The sequence below is a fragment of the Trichoplax adhaerens genome, genomic scaffold (assembly GCF_000150275.1).
Source record: "Trichoplax adhaerens TRIADscaffold_61 genomic scaffold, whole genome shotgun sequence".
Taxonomy (NCBI): Eukaryota; Metazoa; Placozoa; class Uniplacotomia; order Trichoplacea; family Trichoplacidae; genus Trichoplax; species Trichoplax adhaerens.
This window is the reverse complement of record NW_002061001.1, coordinates 4,062-26,879: the sequence shown is the minus strand read 5'-3', so window position 1 is coordinate 26,879 and position 22,818 is coordinate 4,062. Positions and strand designations below refer to the sequence as shown.

Sequence of the window (22,818 nt, the reverse complement as noted above, 5' to 3'; positions counted from 1 at the left end):
TAAGAGATAATACGCACTTATAACTCTACTGGAATTCAAAAATGATCATTTCAGCTATCTACAGAGTTTCAAAGTTACTTGATAACCTAGTAAATCGCATTTTATGTTCAACTGCCACTCAACTGCCAATTCTAAAGCTTTTTCCGGAATCACGTTACTCTGTACGTAGTAGAAAGAGTACTACTATATAGAGCCATAACGGAAGAATATATTCTTCGTCAGATACTTGCGACTTACTTCTCTTTGATATCGCCTGATGCAGCTCTAGTATAATCATTCATATCCATTTTCCTAGAGTAAACTTATTTTTAACGTATTAATGAATAGCAGAGCCCAATAAATTATTGACAATAATAAGAGCAATAGCAAGCTATTAATTAATGAAAATAACATTGATGACGGCCCAGACCGTAATAGAATATAACTTCTTGCTACACTTACGTCAGCATAAAGTCAATTTTTCTAACTATTCTTAAAGCGATCGTCCCTGTATTTGATTGTAATGATAGCTATATTTCCTTATGTTGATAGCTATATTTGATATGGTGAGGTTCTAGGAACTGATATCAACGGGATGCTAATATTAGATGGATGGCAAGCGCTATATTAGAAATTGTTAGAATGCAATTCCGGTATAGTCATTCGAATGGAAGTGATAATGGGCGACAAAATGGTGATAATACGAAAATATAAAAGGGTGTTTTGTAATTCATATCGCCTGCGTTGAATTGGTCAAAGGATGAGACATTAGGGTCAAGCAATATTTATTGAGATTAATATGCTGATGGAGTACAAAAATCTATGACAGGCTATTAGATTCTATACACTTTGTATAAAAATTTACACTTCAAAACATTAATAGGTTCAATCTGAAATAAATTCAGGTGATCAAAAAACAGGAAGATAAAATAAAGCAAATACGAATAAAAGTATCTGGAAGATGCAAAGTTTACAACATACCTGTACGTTGGACTACAATCACGTAGATATATATCTTGTATAAAATGGTAATTTTCGACTTACTATATATAATACTTGTAAGTAAAGCTTATCTTTTTACTAGATTAAAGTTAGAGCTAATTTATTGTGTTGATAGTTCAGCATTTAATAACTTATATTTAGTTTATGCACAGAGAGGAGCAAAATCCCTCTCTCCACCCAATGAAAAAATACCATGTCCTATTTATATCGTTAATAAAAAACTAGAAACAATAAATGAATTAACAAACATTGAAGAAAATATATGAGAATTAATTCATATCGATGCAAAAACAGAACTTGATATGACTTTCAGTATACAGTATTTTATAATGTTGGAAAATTCCGTTTTATGCAATGCTGCGACTCAGATTCGTGTATATCCACTTATTACGATGCGTAAGCTCGCTTTAATTATTAAGGCAGTAATATTAAATGCTATTTGTGTGAATTGACGTTATCATTTCTTCATATAATCTGTTTAACCTTTGATTAATATGATAATGTACTTATAACTTTAGAAGGATAGTTTTACTCTATATGTAACCAGGTGTTTCTGACGAGGCTATAAAAGGCTGATGCCTGAAGACCGCTTTTTAGTTAGTTAACCGGCTATTTCGTCAACTAGCTTGTCAATTGCTATTGAATTATCAAGCCTATAATCTTGGTTATCAAGATTTCTTTAGTAATAAATAGTAGGAAATCTCTGACTACCTCGTCTACACTATCAGTGACGCTATAAGTATAAAATAGTATTCGGTCGTTAGAACCGAATTATTTGGGGATATAGCGAATCTCGCCTCATTTAGTCAGTAAGAGGCGTTTTTCGTAAGCATTGGCATGTGTAGGATACTTTGTTACTAGTGATTGTAATACCGTTATTGAAATAGTAGTTAGCACGGGTCTTAGCCTAATTATGTTGTTAGGAAATATCGTAGTTAATGTCTGAGTAGAGTTGTGCAATAAAATTAGATTTAAAAATCAATAACTACATGACAATATTATATACTCTATAACATTGCTTCACAAGCATGTCAGCAAAGAGGTGATTGTGCCAAAAGTAAGATTGTTTCCTTTCCTCACTTATGTACCATTTACGTTGTGTGGATAACAATTTTTAGGTAGAGAATTTTCACAGTGACAATGAATTTCGAGATCAGGTATTTTGATAAAGTAGATGTTGGTTTAAGTAATGATCATTTTCTCCCAGTCAGCTATATACTTTAGCAACGCTGTCTTTGCATCGATCATTTAAAGACCTAAAAGTACGTAAAACACAAAAATTGGTTACGACTTTATAAACAGGATAATAAAACATCTATACAGCCTAGAATGGCCTATTGCATCGTTCTGAAGCAATGATATTTGATACATTGTCTGTGATAGATTCAATTTTATACACGAAATGCAGAGTTTAAATACGCCTATACTACTGCATTATGCTACTATCTTGGGAACAGGCTTACTAACAACTAATAGCAACTTGCAAGCCTTGGATGTGACTATGTAACATTCGTGCAAATTGCATATTTAATGCGTAGCTTGGTATGCGGATTCAGCTCGCTATTGTATATTAAAAGGACTCAGACTTTTCTATTCGTACTTGAAGTATGTTGACAAACATGTTTGCTAAATCATTCTTCCTGACCAATTTAACTCGAAACCTAATAACTTAACCTAGTCTATAATTTCCCTTATGTGGCTCAATACCTCGTACGGCTTCTGCAGCTGCAAGACTCCTATCTAGTACTGCTTACCAAGGTGCTCTGTAGTCTCACTTAATGACTTGATAACGCTTAAAGAGATCCTTAGCACCACTAATCCGTTCAGATCTAGCGCCGCCATCTCACTTTTGATTATCGGGGTCTCACTACACAGTAAGCATCCAATTTTTCAGCAATGATACTGTTCTAGTATCCTGAATGTTCGTTAATGGCAGCGGGCCAATGGTTGCTTATTTGGTAAAAAGGATAACTATGGTAATTTGACGTTTCTAATGCATTGGAACATCTTGTGTGATAGACATTCGGCAAGATGACTATATTCGGTAATCGCATGTGAATGCAAGGATAGCTATTTTAAGCTACATAAGCTTGATAATATTTTTATCATTTCTATCTCATACTCTTCAATAACATTGTAGTTAAAAAATAAGAGATTCAATTTTATTTACCTGGGCGTATTGATCTTGGCGCTTAGCTCTTGGTCCGTTTCTGTTGTAAAAGCTGTAAAATCATAATATCTATGTTCTTTTCTAGATTATTGCAAGCTATGTCAGGGTTCATAGCGTGGATACGTCGAATGATAAATGCTTGCTTGGAGAAGATTTACTAAACCGTATTCTGACGAGCAATTTGATGATGACGCTATCTTTAGGAACGTCGAAAACTTTGATGAAAGTGGAGAAGTAAATCCTAAAAGGGGTAAGCCGATTTAGAAATAACTTTTAATAATTAATAAACATCACAGTTTGATCTGTCCTTATCAATCATTGGTTGTTTCTTACCGCTTCTACCGTTGGCACAAACGGCAAAATGTTACGGAATGACTACCGAGCCTTATATCTTACTGTTTACTAATCGTATTTAACACTAGTCCGTTTTTGATATAGCCCAATGCATCAGTGTAAATTTGTGGAGAACTAAACTCGATTTACAACAAAACTTTGAAACTTACACAAACAGTAACAGAAAGTAACGGGAAGGTTTTACAACAATTTATTGAAGAGTTACAAGATAATCTCACTGCTAGCTTAAGACATATTCAATATATTTCTTTAAAGATTTGTCTCCAACGCTGCGAGAACCGTAAATGGATTTTAGAGTTTGTTATAGCTTCTTTTTTTTGCTAATGGCTCTGGTTATCATGCTACCGAAGCACATAGAAGTCTATTACTGTATATGATGTGCATTGATATATTGAAATCGCATCTACATATATTTGAAGATTGAATATGTCAAGTTATTATCTCTAGCTGGAAAACTAACTACTTAGCGCGCTTTTATAGGGGCATCTATTTAGAAACTTTATATGTTTAAACTTTACGGTATAAGGTGAAGTATATTGCGAGAATTTTCAATTGATCAAGTTCGAACGCTACCTGATCATTGGATGAGATGAGCATAAATGAACAGTAAATCAAGGCCAGCTTTATGAACTTACCTAGCCCATTCCTGTTCTGAAAGAACTCTTTAGTTTAGTTTCTTCATATATTGCGTTAGCATTATATCATAGAATGTTCAATGTTAGCGTCTATGTAATCAGTGGAATGGTACTTAAAGGTAGACTTCTTTCTTAATTCAGGTAAATTTTAGCAAGTAGAAGAATCCTAAAATAGGTAAGCAATTAAATTATACATCATCTTTACTGTATCTTGAATTAATACAGCAGCTAAGTTCTATGAATGAATTATTGTTATAGCTGCACTCCTTCAGAGTTCTCTTAGAAATTTGTAGTTAAAGTTCAAAGACGATTTTCATCATAGCAAGAAGTATTATTGTATAACCGTCGTAAGAAGGATAAAACCTGGTGTAACGCATAAAGAGTTATGTACGATTTACACAACTCCTATTCCTTTTAAAATAAAGATTGTATCGTTGATAACTTTTGGGAACGAACTTAATTGCTTGTAGAATGTAATAATTATCACATTTACAAGATGGACATTAAATCAATATTAAAGTAAATGGGATTTATCATAGCATCCAAATGAAGGTTTTTAAAGAAAATAATTTTCCCCTACAAATGTTGTCAGCAAGTTATTTAGCGTTAAAACAGATATAATGCCTGAAATATTTACTGAAATTAAGGTAATACTTCGTGTAGATAGCACGGCTGCCGTACCTAGTAATTTTCAATAGAATAAAATTCCAACATTTCTGACATACAGCTCTATTGCTTGGATTAAAAGTGTAATCTAAAATAAATGAGTCAGCTAAAAACAATTACCTAATAAAACAAACTCACTTTCAGCAAAGTGATGTGTCAAGTCAACGGATAGATACGACTAGCTTAACTAATTTCTAACCATATCTTGCATCCTTCCGCTTGCTACAATGTCAGAGTTTCAGGAGATATCTGATATGGCCCGATAGGAATCATAATTTAGTCGACAGAAATATCTTATAGTCGTACGTGATCACCATAGTTAACTATAACCTTGTAGATTATTTTTTAAAAACAGTAAATTACTAAGCCAATATTAGAATATCAAAGTTTTAGAGATTGACCATTTTATGAATATTCAAGAAAGTCTATAATATCGCCATTATTTTATCGAGAAATCGCTTCATTTCTATGGTCAAAGTGAAGCAATCATATTACCAATATGGAAAGATAACTACATTGTGAATTGATTTATGATACTTTGCTCTTTAAAACTTGTATCTGCAAGACATCATTGATATAGAAGCATCATCATCTTTCCTGCGTAATGGATTGCATTTTACGTATAATTATGTAAATATTGCCTAGTGCTATAATGGATATTCTAAATTTGCATTTTATTGTAATATGATGAGTCTGTAGTATCTACTCTAAAAGTTCACCGAGGTACTTACTTACTAATTCACAATTTTAATAACATTGTCAGAAGTATATTGACAAATATGTTTAGATGGTTTGTCTTGATACAAGTATCGCCATGATAACAACTTTCTTTCGTATGTACCTATATAGCCAAAATTTGGGGATTGCAGCTTAGCTTGTTGACGTTACTTTAAGCATTTAGCTTGAATGATATTGTACAAAATTTTTCAATTTATATTCCAGAAACTGTTTCGTAAGCTGATATAGCTAGGATTAATCGGTTGCAATTTAATATTTGACGTTGTTCTAACCCTTTACTCTAAATAATATTTCGTAAGAATTTTTAATTCGCGTTACTTCACTTCAAAATTAGTCAGTAGAGTTCATTCACTTTACCCCTTCATCAAAATTTCTATACAATTAGACTTGTGAGCAAATATATCGAAGTAGAACGGTTAAAATATCTAACAAATGGAATGGACTTATAGTTGGGAAGTTGATCAAATTAGAAGATAGAGAGCAGATATGGCGTTGATATTTAAATGGTATTCAGGGTCTAAAATAAAAATACTCTAGTTTTGAGGAAAATTACTTGATCGTCACTGTAAAATAATTGAACGAATTTACCTTTATCAAAATAGTCCAAGAAAAGAATAATTAAATTAATTATGAAACGGATCTTTATATTACCATTTATTGATTATTTCTATTGCACTGAGAAGGAAACATGGTGAATTCGCTAATTAAAGTGCAATATTTATCTGCGTATGCACCAATTACATCATGCACATGTAGTTTAATATAATCGTCTAGTGCAGTCCATCGCAACTATTATAACAATTGTTACTAGCATATATTTCTGATGTTTAAAAATTTAATTAATATAGAAAGTAAGTTTATAATTGTTTGAAACAAGTAATCATTTCGAGGTATAAATCTAGTTAGCTTAAAAATCTTCTCGGCTTAAGTATTTAACTGTAATTGCTGTAACAACTACCGTAATGGTAATCAAGAAAGAGAATGAAACGGCTACTTTCAATGTGATAATTCGAAGTAAATGAAATGATACCAACATGCTATTATATTCAAGTTAAATTGAATTTAAATTTTATTTGATCATATCTCCTACCAGAAGATCATTTGTTTTATCGACTTTATCAAAAGATCAATACTTTTATTATTTTTCTGTTAATTAAAGTGTTTCTCATATAATTTACCAGATTGACCTTTTACAGCCAAAGACGACTTGTATTTTAACCGTATTTTTCATGATGATTGAAACAGTGACAGCAACGCAAAATATGATTTACAGCAATGGTACAATATGCATTCAATTAATCTTCAAATAATATGGTCATATTTTTTATGGACAGTAGCTGCTCTAGAATAATATAAAAACTCCACTCATAACAAATAGTTCGTTATTTGAATTAGACCGTAGTAGATTTATCTCATCTCAAAATTATGTAGATAGCAGATACGTGTACTGTTATTTTCGCAGCATTACCCGTTAACTGAAGTATCAAATTAAACTTATGGATCAAGCAGCACGCATATTTCTATCATTAGCTATAAACAAAGTTTATCAAATAAGGTACGTAGCCGAAATATTGATTCCCGGTCGCCAAGAGAAACCTATGCCAAAATGCAAAATACCAGCTACAATTTAAGGATCTTAGCACAAATACGGGACGATTCATTTGTAGCAAGTATTCCACAGATCTGATAGGAATAATCATACCAAATAGAATACATAAATTAGAGCCTCTGTACTTTAGGAAATTATTTTGAAACATAAAGCTGAATAAGAAATACATTACTTATTATTTTATATAAGTTGTTCTAATGCAAATAACTGCCTTGCCTAATCATTATTTCAATTGCAGTAAATTTATATTCGCTACGAGTAGACCTTATACACGGTCTGACTAATAATTGTATAAATTTTTTATTTAGGCCAAAATAATGCCTAAATTTCTGAATATTACATAGACTATAAATAACTTTTATCAATTACGACATGCAATCGTCATTTCTTTAATGCTGATAATGCATAATGGAATTATCCATAAGATGCCGGACACTACAATCCTAAATTGAATGTACTACCATTTGGAATTTTTTTTATGATTAATTCTGATGGAGCAACGTATCATTTTATGATGTAAATTAGATTTTAAAACCAGTAAGAGTTTAATTTAGATGCGCCATGCCGCTTTATTTAGCCATCCACGTTCGTTATAATTTTATGACACACATAAAATTGATCAGCTTTTATAGTTCCAATTTATATATGGATATCATCCAAATATAGTATTATACGAGTGTAAAAGATTCTATTTCGTACCATTATATGGTGAACCAGATAAATATCGTATCCATCTTAAGAATTTCAAAGGGAGACTGTGCCTTTATAAGAAAAAATCAAGTAATCAAGGAGTCATATTTCACTAGAAGGAAATCGAAAATCTGTAAACCGAACATGATCAGAATTTCAAAAATGTTAATGAGCTTATGTACCATCACTTTTGTCGTTGGGCAATTTGATTTAGGTAAAATTTTAAACTTTTTTGGAAGAAGTAATCTTCTGCAGCATATGTATAGATGTAGCACTAATACAGATAGTAATGATTAATTACTAGTTGTACGGTAATAGATACTAATCGTGTCGAATTCAAATGGCTTAATCAATCATTAGTTTTCTGTGGGCTATGTAATTTATCACCATGTGCACACATCAATGCAACATGCCACGATATTTCTGCAACACAATATCAATGCCTTTGCCCTAAAGACTGGAAGGATAGTACATGCAATGAAAGTAAGAAATAATAGAACTTAAGAAATTGTAAGATTGAGCTAAAAAATTTAAAATGTCACTTTACATATTATTCACTCATTACTTTATAGTAACGAATTTAAATAACTTTTTGTTCATCTATGATTTATTCATTGCCCTTATATCGACGAGTTACAAGTAGTTATTGATTTATTTCATGAATACCTGCTAATTCAAGTGATGGTTAAACCACTCTAAGAATTTATAATTTTGCGAACTATTAGACATGCTTTCTGCAACAAACCATTTTAGACATTGTGTCCGATTAATTATTAATAGCCCATTCAGGACAGTAATATAGCTTCCGGAATCTTTAAACTGCTTATCAATGTCCTATTCAGTATCGAGATATCATGGTGCTGTTTTATTCAATAACGGAATTTACATTTTCGTATTATAGCATTACTTGGCACAGCGTACGATAGTAACAATTCAAGAAATACCACATCTGAAAATGAAAACAAACAATCCACGCCAAATATTGACAACCGTCTTACGGATGAACAGCAAATCTTCGTAGCCATCGTCTTAATAGCAATAAGTGCTTTGTTAATAGCAATGTGCGTGGTCAATTCTAACAAAATTAGTCGGCAGCTACATGCTGTAAGTAAATGCATTATAATTGTTCATTCTTTCGTGCTGCCTACTGTATTTTTAAATAGAAACCTTGATCAGGTCTAAATAGCGAGGCATGCGGTAATAATGTCATATAAGAAGATGCAATGTAAAATACAATACGTGCAACATAACTTGATAGCACTTGAGTGGTCAGCGTGCAGACATGTATAAATATACCAACAATTTTCTACTATCAAATTAAAAATAGTAATGTAATTACTAATATTCAATTTTACTAATGATGTGAACAGAATTAATATATCAATAACTGCATCTTATCTAAAGCACACATCCTATTGTAAGCTACTGTGGTGTAACCGTGAAATGAATTGAAATTTAGTAGATTGCAAGTGCACCTTTAGCAGTTTAGATAGTTCTTAACTACAGTTGACATCAATATTGCATAGTTGCCTTAATGTACCTTTAAGCAAAGATATTTCATGATTTCTTGAATAACTAAAAAATTTTAGAGAATTTAATATAGTACATTCAATGTACCTCAGCTTAGTAAGGATAGTGCTTTATTTTACTATTGATGTGAACTGAACAATATATCAAATACTGCATCTCATCTAAAGCAAACATACCCATTGTAAGCTACTATACTGTAACTAAGAAATAAATTTAAAATTTGGTAGTTTGCAAAAGCACCTTTAGTAGTTTAGATAGCTCTTAACTATAGTATTTCAGCAAGATGGAGAAATTAGGCTTGTTCGCTTTAGGGCAATGTGATGCAGTAACTACCTATTGTATAGCTACCTTATTGCATCTTTCTATAGGCGCATCCAATCACTTTCAGAAATAACTAAAACTTTTAGAGTATTTAATATAGTATTTTCGATGTAGGTCAGCTTAGTAAGGATGGCACTTTATGCTATCACATGCTCAATCTATTTCTATTGCTTTTCTAATGTACGCATTTGACTTTGTTGTTCAAATAAAGATTGCAGATTATAACAGAAGAGAAGTCCAAACAGTTGAAAGATGGGTATAATCCTCAGCGCCGATATTATAGTTTTACTTTAATAGTGATTTCGTATCCTTATCATTACTGTTTATGTCAACATATTAAGTTGTAGATGACACCTTGTATTCTGCTATTATGATTTTTACTCATTAAATAAAAAATGTTTAGTATGAATATGCCTAATAAAGTATTGTAGACAAGATGACATGTGGTTTAAAAGATAATTCCTATAAGAAAAAGACTACTATGGTTTTGCCTACTGCAATGCTACTGTATCTATAGGCACTTCAAGCAACGGTTACTCTCAATCCGATTATGTAATGAAATAAATATAAGTACAATGCAACAAGAGTTAAAATTGTATTGCTTATATGAAGACTCGTTCATTACGCAGTAGTTATGCATAATGTTATGTATCATATGAGAAACCTCGAGATAAATTACTGTTATGTTTAGCACTGTATTTATTACATCATTTTTCGATTCTGTAAAATGACTATAGTTCTATTCTACTATGAAATCGTCAATTTATTCTGTAAGCTATGAAATTTTAACAAATGTTTGCGTAAAAATAAAAGATTCTATATATATTTCACTAGCATTTTCTGCATGATATCAATTGTACCTGGGATTGTGAAATGAACAGAAAAAAATGTGTAATTAGAAAGAGTTGCTATGATAATGTCCGGAAAAGAACTCAACTGCATGTTAATAGAATTTATGGATTACAATGACTACGTTTAAATCATTCGCCATAATTTGCTGATACTAAATTGTAGCCTACACTACCTTTGATAGCATCATAACGATCACCATTGTGGCAGAATAAAATTCTCAATCAAAGCAAAAATAAGGAACGTAGGTTATTATAGTATACATAGACTAAGTATTCTAGAAGGTTTTACATGCAAATGAACTTCAAATACGTGCGCATCTAAGACTTACCCTTACGAAGTCGCTCTACTAATACTATGACATCCGCCTCTTTATCAAACAAGCTGTGCAGTTACAGGTTGTGTGCTAACGCAATTACTCGTATAACAATTTAATCATTCTTTTAGTAGGCAAAACGCGAGTTATCAGGTTAGCCTTTAATCTAGAAATTTCAAAGGTACACGAGTAGTTTTTCCAACTCTCGTAATCTGGCTATTAGGTTTATAGATACATTCTCTTTCTTAGTTGCTAATATGGGTTCCTTCGATGGGGAATGAGTCCAAATAGGCGGCATTTTATGTGCTATCGTGTGTTGTATTTGTGATTGATTAGATTTGGCTAGTGTATCACAAATGCTATCTTGTCTTCTTATTGACAATGGGGTTTGTAAGACGTTAGATGCTACGGTAGGTTCCAATGGTTGGTAAAGAGATGGTGTTTCCATGGCTCTGGGTTTGATGTGTTCTCTTGTTCTACGATTTATTTTTCCTCCGATATTAACTAAATAGGTTCGAGGTTCCCCAATGGGATTCGGTCTTTTGAGTACCGTAGCTGGCTCCCAGATATTTTGCTGTGTGTTACTTACGTAAACTAATTTCTTATTGTTAAATGATTTCTTGTCTATTCCCGTACCTTTATCGTAGAAAACTTTTTGTTTTCCTGAATCCTTTCATTAGCTTCTTGGTGGTACTCATTGTCAGGGTGTTGTGATTGTGGGACTCTATTGCAAGCTAGTAAAAGCGTTTGAGGTTTTCGTCCGTAAAGTAGTTCGTATGGAGATGATATACTGTTATCTAAAGGTGTTATCCTGTATGACCATAGTGCTGTATATGGGTATTTCCCTTCCTCTTAAATGCTTTCTTCCATAGCGTTTTGATTCTTCGAATGGTTCTATCAGCTGCACTATTGACTTGATGATGATATGGTGAACTGAACTTCAAGGCAATATTGCCGATCTGCAGCTCTCCTTGAAAGTTTCACTAACATATTGCGTTCCACAGTCTGCCATGATGGTGGATTCTAAATTTATAATTAGAACGAGCTTACGCATCGTAACAACGACTAAACAGCAACGTAAAATTGGCCATGGTAAAAAGCTAACCTATTCAATGTTTGCCCTGACTTTTAGTAATAGCCATAGCAAATGCTGGTCTAATAGGAAACTGGCGTTGTATTAGATGAACAGGAAGATCGGAATCTGCAAATATAAGTACTATCCGAGGTATTGAAATAACTGATCCTGCACGCTTTCCATTAATCGTATATGCACTTATTGGATGATCACTCAGCAATAATCATTATATTATAATAAAAAATTTTGTTGTTTTAGTTTATTTCATGCATGCAAATCTGTACACTACTAAAGTTACAGTAGCTAGGATGTACTCTGAGTATAAAGCAGATAATGTAATGATGATTGTAAAATTTCTGATAGAAGTCTCATTTGGGTTGAAAATGTATGTGCTAACCAACATCAACTTTTGTGTACTTGGCTACAGTTTAGCCAATTATTATTTCAATAGATCTTATGAACATTGCCCAAATTTTTAAGATAGATCTTATGTGTTTATTCGCATGTATGGTAGGGCGAAAGCAAAATGTTACATATAACCTCTTGCTGATGAAGTGTTTCTCCTTTCAACAAGAATCAATTTACAGTATAACCTCCCATTTTATAACTAGGTAAATGGAGCTAAAAAGTCAGTAGCCGTTCCAAACATGATTAGTGATACCTCTTTACATAGTCATGCAGTTGAATTTGTAATTCTACTATCTAAATATTCGAATTGAACAAGCATGTGAAATGATCAAGTTTCAATATGTTATTATTGATAGACATAAACCAATTATAGAGAGCTGTATAAGTGTCATAAACACTCTCTTACGCCACCGTTAGACATACTTGGATATCCTGTCAAGAGTAATCTGTCGAGGTATCGAATACAAGACAGGTTGAAAAGGAAGGATCAAGTAATCAAAAAGTTATTTTCGCAAAAGGGAATTCGAAAACCTATCAGAAGAGCATGATCACTATTCCGAGAGTTTTAACAATTTTATACACTCTTACTATTGTCGTTTGGCAATTTGATTTAGGTAAATTTTATTAATATTTGTAGACAACTAATCTCTTGTAAAATAGATCCACCATCAACCCATGTAGCGATGATTAATTAATAGTAATAGTAGAGCACTAATTAAATCGATTTCAAATGGTTTAATCCTTTATTAGTTTTTTGTGAGCCGTGTAGTTCATCGCCATGTGTAAATATCAATGCAACATGCCACCATATCTCCCCCACACAATATCAATGTATTTGCCCTAATGGCTGGACTGGTAGGATATGCGATGAAAGTAAGTAATACGCATAATATAATTTCAGAAATGGTCAAAATTACCGAGAAATTTTAAAATCACTCAGTTGTAAAAAGTAAATACGTAAGACTAACTGCTACTAATATTGTATGTAGCTATAGAACCCTGAAAATTGCTACTTACCTAATACTCACTGTAGTAAATGGCATTTTACATTGCCTTGAAATAATTGATCTATCTTCTAGATAATAAAACTTTGCTATTGATACTTACAAGATACTACTGTAAGTTACTTACTTAAGACAGATCTGCCATAATAGTTTTTTGAATACTTTAGCAAAATATTAACAGGTACGAATTATTTTCAAATTATGTTCTTTCGAAATTTCTCTAATCCCAATTCAAATTATACCGTAAAATGATAATCTTGATTTTTCACAAATTTCCCAATTTAATTTACTGTCCTACAGTAAATTGCCATCACTGTTACTTAAATATAAATTTCTTTCAGTTAACAAATACAGCATGTAACGCATGAATTAGCCAACTTAGACATGCCTGTATCTCGCTCATCAAATACTTTCAAAGTCTTACTCCTGTCAAAGAAGCCGATATGTCTATTTAATTAAAACAATTTATTCATTTGCCTTGTTCTATTTATTATTAGCATTATCGACTCTTAGTGGTAAACGCAGTGCCAACGGTTTCAAAAATAAAACGTCTGATAATGGAAGCAAGCAATTTACTGCGAATTTTAGCGACCTTTTAATACTGAAAGTTTTGCTAATCACAGGCGCATTAGCACTAATGGGGTGCTTATTAGCACTCATTCTGTACAATTCCAGTAATGCAGAGGAAGAGCCAAGCCGTGTAAGTGAATCTGTATCCAATTTTTCTTCTTTACGCCCAACATATTTTAATTAAGAAATCTTACAACTATGGCCTAAAGAGTTGCCTGAGTTATGTTGCTAGGGCAAACGAAGAAGAAACACAGCAAGACATTTACGATGGAAAATTTTTTAATCTCATTTTAGTATTCATTCTACTGTGTTGTTAACCAATATGCCAAAATTGTTCAAATACTAAAACCTATAATTGGTACGGTAGTGTTTCATGTTAATATTCATTTTACTGAGTGATATGGAACTCAATAATATGCCCAACACTGCACTCTATCTATACTTCCTTCTTATATTATGTACCATCCTAGTCCGTTATGATACCGTAGCCAAGCAATATAGAGTCTACATACGCAATATAGTCAAGTTTAATGGCACATAAAATGAGCTACTATAGGTAGAAATTATTTTAGCATCAACATGCGATACTACTTACAGCACTTGAGCAAACGACTTGACGCACTAGAAATTTAATTCAGTAAAATACTGAAAAAATGTTAGAATACGAAGCACGATATTAATGGATTGATACATGTTATTCTAATTCGCCTAGGAATCCTCCATTTCTATTTAATCCAATACTGAAGGAAATAAGTCTAGCTGACACAGTTGCTGATAAATGGTATTCAATAAGACTCTTCTATTATGACTGCTCAAGCACGTAACTTTGTATGTTGCTACCAAGATAATTTATTGAGAAAAACAACCCATATTAATGACTTTGTCTGATACCATAATACTTGATAGCGTTGAATATAATGTGTATTATCAATATTGATCACGCATTGAACTGTAAGAGAAGTAGAATTGCAATAATAGCTAAAAATTGAACGGCTTTAAATAACGATTCTAGTATGAAACTGCTATCATTTTGCATAAGTTAATTAATTAAACTAAGAAATTGTAATAAACGCCTTTAAAAATGATAATGACGAAAATGATCAAAATAGAACCCCTATCATCTATTCGACACAGAACCTACGTGGGTAAGATAAATGAATAGAAACAAATATCTTGGTTAGGAAATGTGATTAATGTTTCAATAAGAATTGATTCAACTTTGTTTCTAACGATATAATAGTATTAGATCAAAATTATTCCGGCTAGCTAAAAAATAGCCTGCTTTATTTGTTGATGATAGGCTATAGTCTTTACTAGCTTCGATAACATGATAATAATCTGTGCATTGATGATTGTTATATCATAAAATTCGCAGTTGCATATAGAGACACAGCCACATCATCATACATTAACAGATTAGGGAGTTCATGATCATCTTCAACAAGAATAATCGAACGTCTGACTAATCTAAATCTCCATTAATCTGTCTAACTTACATTCTTATACACTCGTCTTATAGGTTTATTTCCTTATGTAAGGAAACGTTTACATTTTTCTTGAAAGCAGTATACAATTACTAACTTACTTAATTGCACGGTAGCGCTTCTATGTTGGTACTTATTTGCTTTTATGCCATTTGTGGGCATACCTTCGACACTGAATGTGGAAATAAGCCCATGTAGTTGCAATTAATCTAGAAAACTACGTAAGAAACTGTTTATGCTTTGTATCAAATATCAAATTCCCTTCGCGCATATTTTCCTCGATTCTTCCTTTTGCATTTCGCCTCAAAGTTCACAACTCGATACTAGGCTTATCGACTAGAAAAACGTGAAAAAAGCTTTCTAGTAATTCTCCGACTATAATTATTTGGCCGGGCTTAAATGCCAGAATATAAAATCTAGTACTGATGCAAAGGAAATCGTTACATAATTCTTTCCTGTTAGTTAGTAGAGCCACAAAGCCGAGTTTTTTCAGAATATGATGCAAAAGAAATTTTGAGTAAATTCTTTCCTATCTATTATCTGGGCCACATAAGGAGCTATTCAAGTTTTATGCAGAATGTGATAGACCAGAGTCGATTGACTCAGTACGGTATGCTAGCATCATTAATCCTAGGTTTTAAGGCTATCATTTAATCATATAGTATAAAGTTATTGTAATAAAGGCCACTCAAGTTAGCTTACGATAGGCATAATATTCCGTAACCGTATATGAAACTGCTAAAAGTATTACTTTATTACCGCTTTATTAGGAATGCGGATAATGGCTTCTAGTCCCTTTAACGTACAAAACCAAACCTAAAATTCATAGCGTTCATAATAAGTTGAAAATATTATAGCAGAGATGGCTAAAATTGAAAAATACCTAATTATATTCTCTGGCCTCAATGCAAGAAATTGTTCTGTCTACTAAATTTAGATCAAGGATGAAAAAAAAAACTCAGACCTACTGTATTTTAGCAAATCTACAAACGACAGTATTGTCTGCACTAAATAAAGTCAATACAAAACAGTTCCGCTATTACTCTAATCCTAGGTTATAAAGAGGATAGAATATGCAGTAAACTTTATTTAGCTTGATATTGAATTACTTCTATCTGCCGCAAATAGTATAGATGTTTTGATATCTGCCTTATAAGTCACACAGGTATGTTTACTATAATCAATTATACAACGTCATTTCCTTTTAATTTGCTACACCTTTCGCCTTATTCAATTTATGGATATACTGTACATTGACGGCTACATTTTATGGCTTGAACAGATCTAAAGAAGATGCTAGTTTGAATAGAAAGGTCTTATTGCTTTATTCGAATATCAGCTTTTCAAAGAATCTTGCTATTTTCATTGGCTAAAAGTAGCAATTTTACAGTAGAAGAACTGACTTCTCCATGTAAAATCATTTCATCACAAATTTGGTTATTCTACCAATTTGAATTATTCATTATATTAAGTTGGGATCAGGTTAATAACGCCGAATCACTCGATCCGAAAGTTAAATCACTTCAACATCAAAAGCTAAAACTTTCCAAACAATACTTAGACCATGATCAGTTCAAAAGTTTTTGTTGTTTGGTGTACATTGTTCGTTCTCGCCGTTCATTTTAATACAGGTAATAGCTATTCCATGATTTGGACTCATCTCATACAATATCAATAGCGCTTCCATCTCATGATTTAAAATACGGTTATTGTAATTATTATATCTGCATTCAAATCTCCAATCAATCATATATTATTTTCAGCAATCTGTGGACCGTGCAGCTCTTCCCCATGCCTCCATATATACTCAACCTGTCATGATATTTCTGAAACTGAATATCGATGTCAATGTCCTATCGACTGGTCAGGAAGGACATGCAACAGATGCAAGTAGAGCTGTTGCCTTATTTATCATAATAGAATAAATAGCGGAAAATCTACAATATTATAGACTGTCTTTGACCGCATGGCTCTATAGCATTAATTCATTTTTCTGCTAATATAGCTATTATAAGCTGCGATATGGGAAGAAGCTGTATGAATGGTGGCACTTGTATTAAAACAAAATCATCAAGTTACGTTTGCAGATGTCCTACACTTTTTACTGGCGAAATTTGCGAGATAAGTAAGTCGGTACTGCTAATCAACATTTAAATTCTATGTAAATTAGATTATAAACACTTGCAATTAGAGTCAGATTACCAGTCAAGAATAGGATGTTCAACTACTAATTGCATTTAGAATGAGTTTATTTCTTTGTGTCAAAAAACTATTCCGTAGGAAATTATTGTACTTCAATGCCATGTCACGGAAGCGCTACATGTATAAGCCATAGAACAAGGTCTTATACGTGTTTATGTCCACGCTATCGAACAGGAAAGCACTGCGAAATTGGTAAAAGTTTTCGAAATAAACAAGGCGTAAAATATTCATAACTACCCTAGAAAGTTTTATTACAGCTGTGATTAGCAGTAAGAAATATCTATTATATTAAATAGGGATAAAGTCAAATTTTGTTCTTATTTATTAGCTAGATAGAAATTAAACGACTTCCTTCATATAAATATCTATAGTCAATTTATTTTGTTTCTGTTCTATTTGAGACATAGATTAATTTTTAAAATGAATATCACGAAATCCATAAAGTTTAGCGATATAAATCTTATTCAATCTACGAATAAAATTTTAAAATCACATGTACGACTAGAGCAATCTACGGTAACTTTATAGTGACAATATTTTTTTAGTAGCCACTAGTATCTGATCTTAGCATAAACAGATATAAGCAATTAAGCATAGTAATTGCAGAAGAAAACTTATTTGTAATCTTAGACATTGAATGCCTAGAATATTTAATTTAAATAGCAAAAATAAAAGTTTTAAATTCTCATCTATTCAATCAGAACTTTGGGTATTCCATGCAGTTCAGCATAGAACATGCAGATATTGTAACAAATTCGTAAGATTGTGTACTGGACTATATTATTTGACTTATTTAATCGTTACGATTTACAGATATTTCACCTTGTGAATCAAATCCTTGCCGCTTTGGTTATTGTCACAATTTACAAGATGGTTTTCAGTGCAAATGTCTCGCCTCTGGATACACCGGACTTTTGTGCGATACAAGTTTGTATTATCGAAAGATTGTAGTTTCAGTGACTATCTAAACTATATTTTAAATACCTTAATGGTGGTATAATATCTATGTAAAGTAGAATACGATTGTAATTGAAGTTATTGCGCTTTTAGTTCGGAATTTCAAAATAGTATTTCGTTGGATCGTTTATAAACGCGAATAGTATTCAATCTAGATCACAGGATGTTTTAAGCTAAATATTGCTATATAGTCAGTGTAAAACTTATAATATATCTACCTCAGAAATAATATGATAAAGGAAAATATTAATTCTACGTTGTCGGATTAAAATGAAAAGTCTTGATCATTTAAATTACTCGTGTAACTAATTTTTAAAAATCAATAAATTAGCAGGATAAAATTCAAATGTCAAGCTTAAATGACAAAACATTTTAAATTTCGATATTTATCAACTTTAAGCAAATGATTGAACTTTTCTTTCCAGAAGTAATACCTACACTAAATATCCCATCCAGTCAACAAAATGACATTGTAATGCCTTATGGCACAAAATACTGTATAAATTTCAATATTGGCGCCATCCGAAACTATGTAATACTCTCTTCATGGTATTTCAATAATAAAGTAATAAACTCAACTTGCTATTTTGGCAATAATCGTGAAATACAGAACATACAGCAGAATACCTGTATTTCTACTGGGATAATGGCAAATGGTACATACTTTAGTCAGCTATGTATACTAGATGCAAAGTATAATAACAAGGGAAAGTATATATTGAGGAGTGGCCTATCTGCTTATAATCAAGGTTATGATAGAGTTTTCAACGTCAAGATTAAAGGTATAATAGCATAGAATAATTTAAAAATATTTTTAAAGCCATTTTTCCTTACAATATTTCTTACGAGCATTTGGCATCCAATTACGATTACATTGATGTATGCTTACTTTTATTGATTGACATTTAGTTTTCTGAAATTGTGGAATCGGATTTTATTCAGTGTTGTAGTTTATTAATATCTAGTGCTACTGGTTAACTATTATTTTGTATTGTAGGACCTCCCAAACTTTCCATAACATTACATGATACCAAACATCCAACTATAAATAAAATGATACATTTAAATTCGAGTCTTTTGGTCAACCATACCGACGATATAACGTTAACTTGTGTAGCTGAAAGTTTTCCTTCCTCTATAGTTTGGCTAAACTGTGGCAACCGAGATAACAAAAACTTAAATGGAATAATTCAAATTAATGACTCTACTATTCAAATCGTCCAAGCAAGTTTTCATGATTCCAGTCTTTGCTATTGTATGGCTAATAACACATATGGAAATGAAAGAATTAATATTAACATAATCATTCGAGGTAAAAGGATTAACATTCCTGTATTACAATAAATTAATTCAGTATTACGCTTTCAAAAATTGACAGATGCTATTTGTACCATTTAGCACCGCCAGCAAATATTACAGATATAACGGTCAAGAATGTAACAAATACCAACTTGATTATTTTCATTAATTCCGATTACAGCCTATTAGCGAAAGGATTATTCTACCTTATATTTAACCAAGCCATGAGTAAACCTACTAATACGACTATGAGAAGCCAAAACTTTAATGTATCTACTATTAACTATCAAACCTGTCATGATACGATATGTAAAATTAATTTTTTACAACCATGGACTACTTATAATTTTTGGTTACAAGCTGTTAATGACTACGGAAGAAGCGGTAATAGTTCCAAGATTCGAATCACGATGAAAGGTAAAATATACTTGTCAATAAATAAAATTAGGCTAGCATGAAGGTCTTACTTAACAATACTTAGCTGCCTGAAATCGTTTTTTTTATTTTGAATGTTTTATTATTTAGTATACACACCTCAGTAAAAACTAGCATAATGTAGGCTTTAGTAACTTTATGGTAGTGAATGATGGTGGTAAGTAATTGTTCGAAATTACTTTTAACGTAGGTATGCCAATTAGTCCCCAAATCATAAAGATAACCGATAATATTGACTTTGTGGTGTTGGAATGGCAAGCATTAAATTTACATGATGGAACCAACATTACTTATAGCTTCAGTTATAAGCAAAGTACATCGAACAAATGGCTGACAATGTTGATCACAGATCACCAAGAAGAGTCCTTGCAAAAGCAGAATATCTCAGTTAGATATGTACATATTGCAAACTTAACGAAAGGCAGTAGTTATGACTTTAAGTTGCAAGCAACAAATGCCTTTGGTACAAGCAGCAGTCAGATAAAGAGATTAAATACGATAGGTATGACAACTTAAAGCATAGTTGTAGTACATCTATTTTATGCAAATTTTGTGTAGACTTCGGGCTATTTATAGAGGCTGTTCTATAACTAATTCCACTGTACTATTTGATACTTTTATAATCTAAATATAAATCACATTACAGGCTTACCGTCCAAACCAATTCTGACTGCAATCTCATCTTCATTGACTGAATTGAATATTACTTGGAAATCTGAAAGCTATGCTAATAACTTATTCAAACTAGCTAACTTAACATCTTATATTCAGTTTATTGAAAATCATCAACAAAAACGATATCCATCGTCGCTTAATTGCTCATTGTGCATCAAAATGGAAATAACAGGAGTATCTAACCTTTCAGCCAGTAATTCTATAACTACGCGACTTGTAGGTTTAAAGTCAGGAACAATGTACAATTTTCAAATCTTATCTATTAGTAAAGTGGGCATTACGTACAGCGAATGGGCATCTTATAAAACAAAAGGTATAGTACTCATCCTTAATTTACTAAGTCATAACATATTAATGGCCGTTACATACGTAAAATGATGTAAAAGTTTGTTATAAAATAATTCCATCAATAGCTAATTAATTTGCGATTTTTTAACCTATGAAACACTACAATTAGAATTGCCCAATCCTCCAAGAAATGTTAGCGTCCAAGGCACCGTTTATAGAGCCGCTATAATTCGATGGCGGAAAAGTAACTTTGGCGATGATATAACAGGATTTGCTGTCTACTATAGGACAAATTCTTCTAGTATTTATGATATGCAAATTGTTAATTCAAGTGAAATATCGACTATTCTCACCAATTTACAGTACAATAGCACTTACCAGTTATATATCATCACCGTAAGCATCTATGGCAGAAGTAAACCAAGCAAAATGGTATATTTTCAAACAGGTGAGAAAAGATACTTTTAAATAGCTTAATATGAAATTGCCAACGGCAATATAAACCATTATTATCACTATTTACACGCTAAATGAGCAAACATAACAGTATTTGCAATTCAAGATTGAATTTAAATCGGTATAAAAACATAAATTTATAGTTTGTGTTCATTTTAGCTGCCACTTAAACTTGCGTTAGAAACTGAGATTTATTTAAAACATAACTTTACTCCAAATAAGACAAGATATTGACCACAGTTCCTGCCACAGAGCTATAATGTACTATATCGTATAGTATATCGGTCATAATTGAAGGCTGAAATTTAATAATTGCTGTATATAATTTTAATTCATGAGATGGAAATACTTACTACCGATGTGAAGAAAATTACTTTGATATATTATGCAGCAATACCTACTTCATTAGTTTTAAAAAATTACTAAATTCCTTACATTCCATTTCAGCGTTGAACATAAGAACGTGTTCTTTATAGACATGTCATAACTAGCTTTGTTTTTAATATTTTAGCGTCACTTAGGGATGAACTTTATGTTAACAACAGTTTAAGTAATACTACGTTAAACTATCATGGCAGCAATTCTCCAGATGGCTTCGCAAATAATGATCATATATTCGCGCCAATTGCTGCAACAGTAATTTCTCTACTGCTAATATTCTTACTTCATTTCCTTTACAAACGATATTGTCGACGTCCACATATATCAGCTCCACGTAAGTAGATCTGTTGTTATTTATTTATGTTTAACAAATATTTAGAAACCTTGCACTAAGATCTAGTTTTCTGCTGTATAGCGGCGATGCTGATGACAAAAATAGAGTTCAATTTTGATTGTTAGCAATTAGATAATACGAAAGTATGACTGTAATCGCCGACTGTTAGATATACTTTTACATCTAGTAGTCCATACTATAGAGTATAATTGATGAAAAGATTCCAATCCCCAGTATATGGATGCAGAATTGAATAAGGCACCGTAGCAGTTATCGGTTTTAAATTGCTAATGTATCCAGAAATCGATATCCTATTGATTAGTATCCATCACTACCCGGTACTCTATGTACAGTTATATCGTTGTAGTCCTAAAAGTCTGTATGGTATGGT

At 32.0% G+C, this 22,818-nt stretch overlaps 3 protein-coding genes across 3 annotated transcripts in view; all 3 read left to right on the top strand.

The window, feature by feature from the left end:
• Positions 1–7,987: 7,987 nt before the first annotated feature.
• Positions 7,988–12,072, top strand: TRIADDRAFT_62468 (uncharacterized protein; the record flags this gene model as incomplete). The annotated part of the gene is made up of 7 exons (XM_002118396.1): positions 7,988–8,057; positions 8,204–8,326; positions 8,745–8,947; positions 10,994–11,012; positions 11,196–11,269; positions 11,540–11,629; positions 12,022–12,072. The coding sequence occupies 7 exons, from the start codon at positions 7,988–7,990 to the stop codon at positions 12,070–12,072; spliced, it is 630 nt and encodes a 209-aa protein (XP_002118432.1).
• A 1,049-nt stretch (positions 12,073–13,121) lies between these two features.
• On the top strand, positions 13,122–17,554 carry TRIADDRAFT_34176 (uncharacterized protein; the record flags this gene model as incomplete). The annotated part of the gene is made up of 2 exons (XM_002118395.1): positions 13,122–13,215; positions 17,406–17,554. Coding segments are annotated over 2 exons (243 nt in total), but the record flags the coding sequence as incomplete, so codon positions are not given.
• Positions 17,555–19,205: 1,651 nt separating this feature from the next.
• The window catches only part of TRIADDRAFT_62466 (uncharacterized protein), a gene marked incomplete at both ends in the record, with an annotated part of 3,914 nt that continues 301 nt past the window's right edge, over positions 19,206–22,818 (top strand). The window contains 7 exons of the mRNA XM_002118394.1: positions 19,206–19,341; positions 19,557–19,871; positions 19,958–20,275; positions 20,484–20,795; positions 21,189–21,281; positions 21,426–21,704; positions 22,224–22,427. Coding sequence (XP_002118430.1) covers positions 19,206–19,341; positions 19,557–19,871; positions 19,958–20,275; positions 20,484–20,795; positions 21,189–21,281; positions 21,426–21,704; positions 22,224–22,427 — 1,657 coding nt within the window. The remainder of the gene's footprint in view (positions 19,342–19,556; positions 19,872–19,957; positions 20,276–20,483; positions 20,796–21,188; positions 21,282–21,425; positions 21,705–22,223; positions 22,428–22,818) is intronic.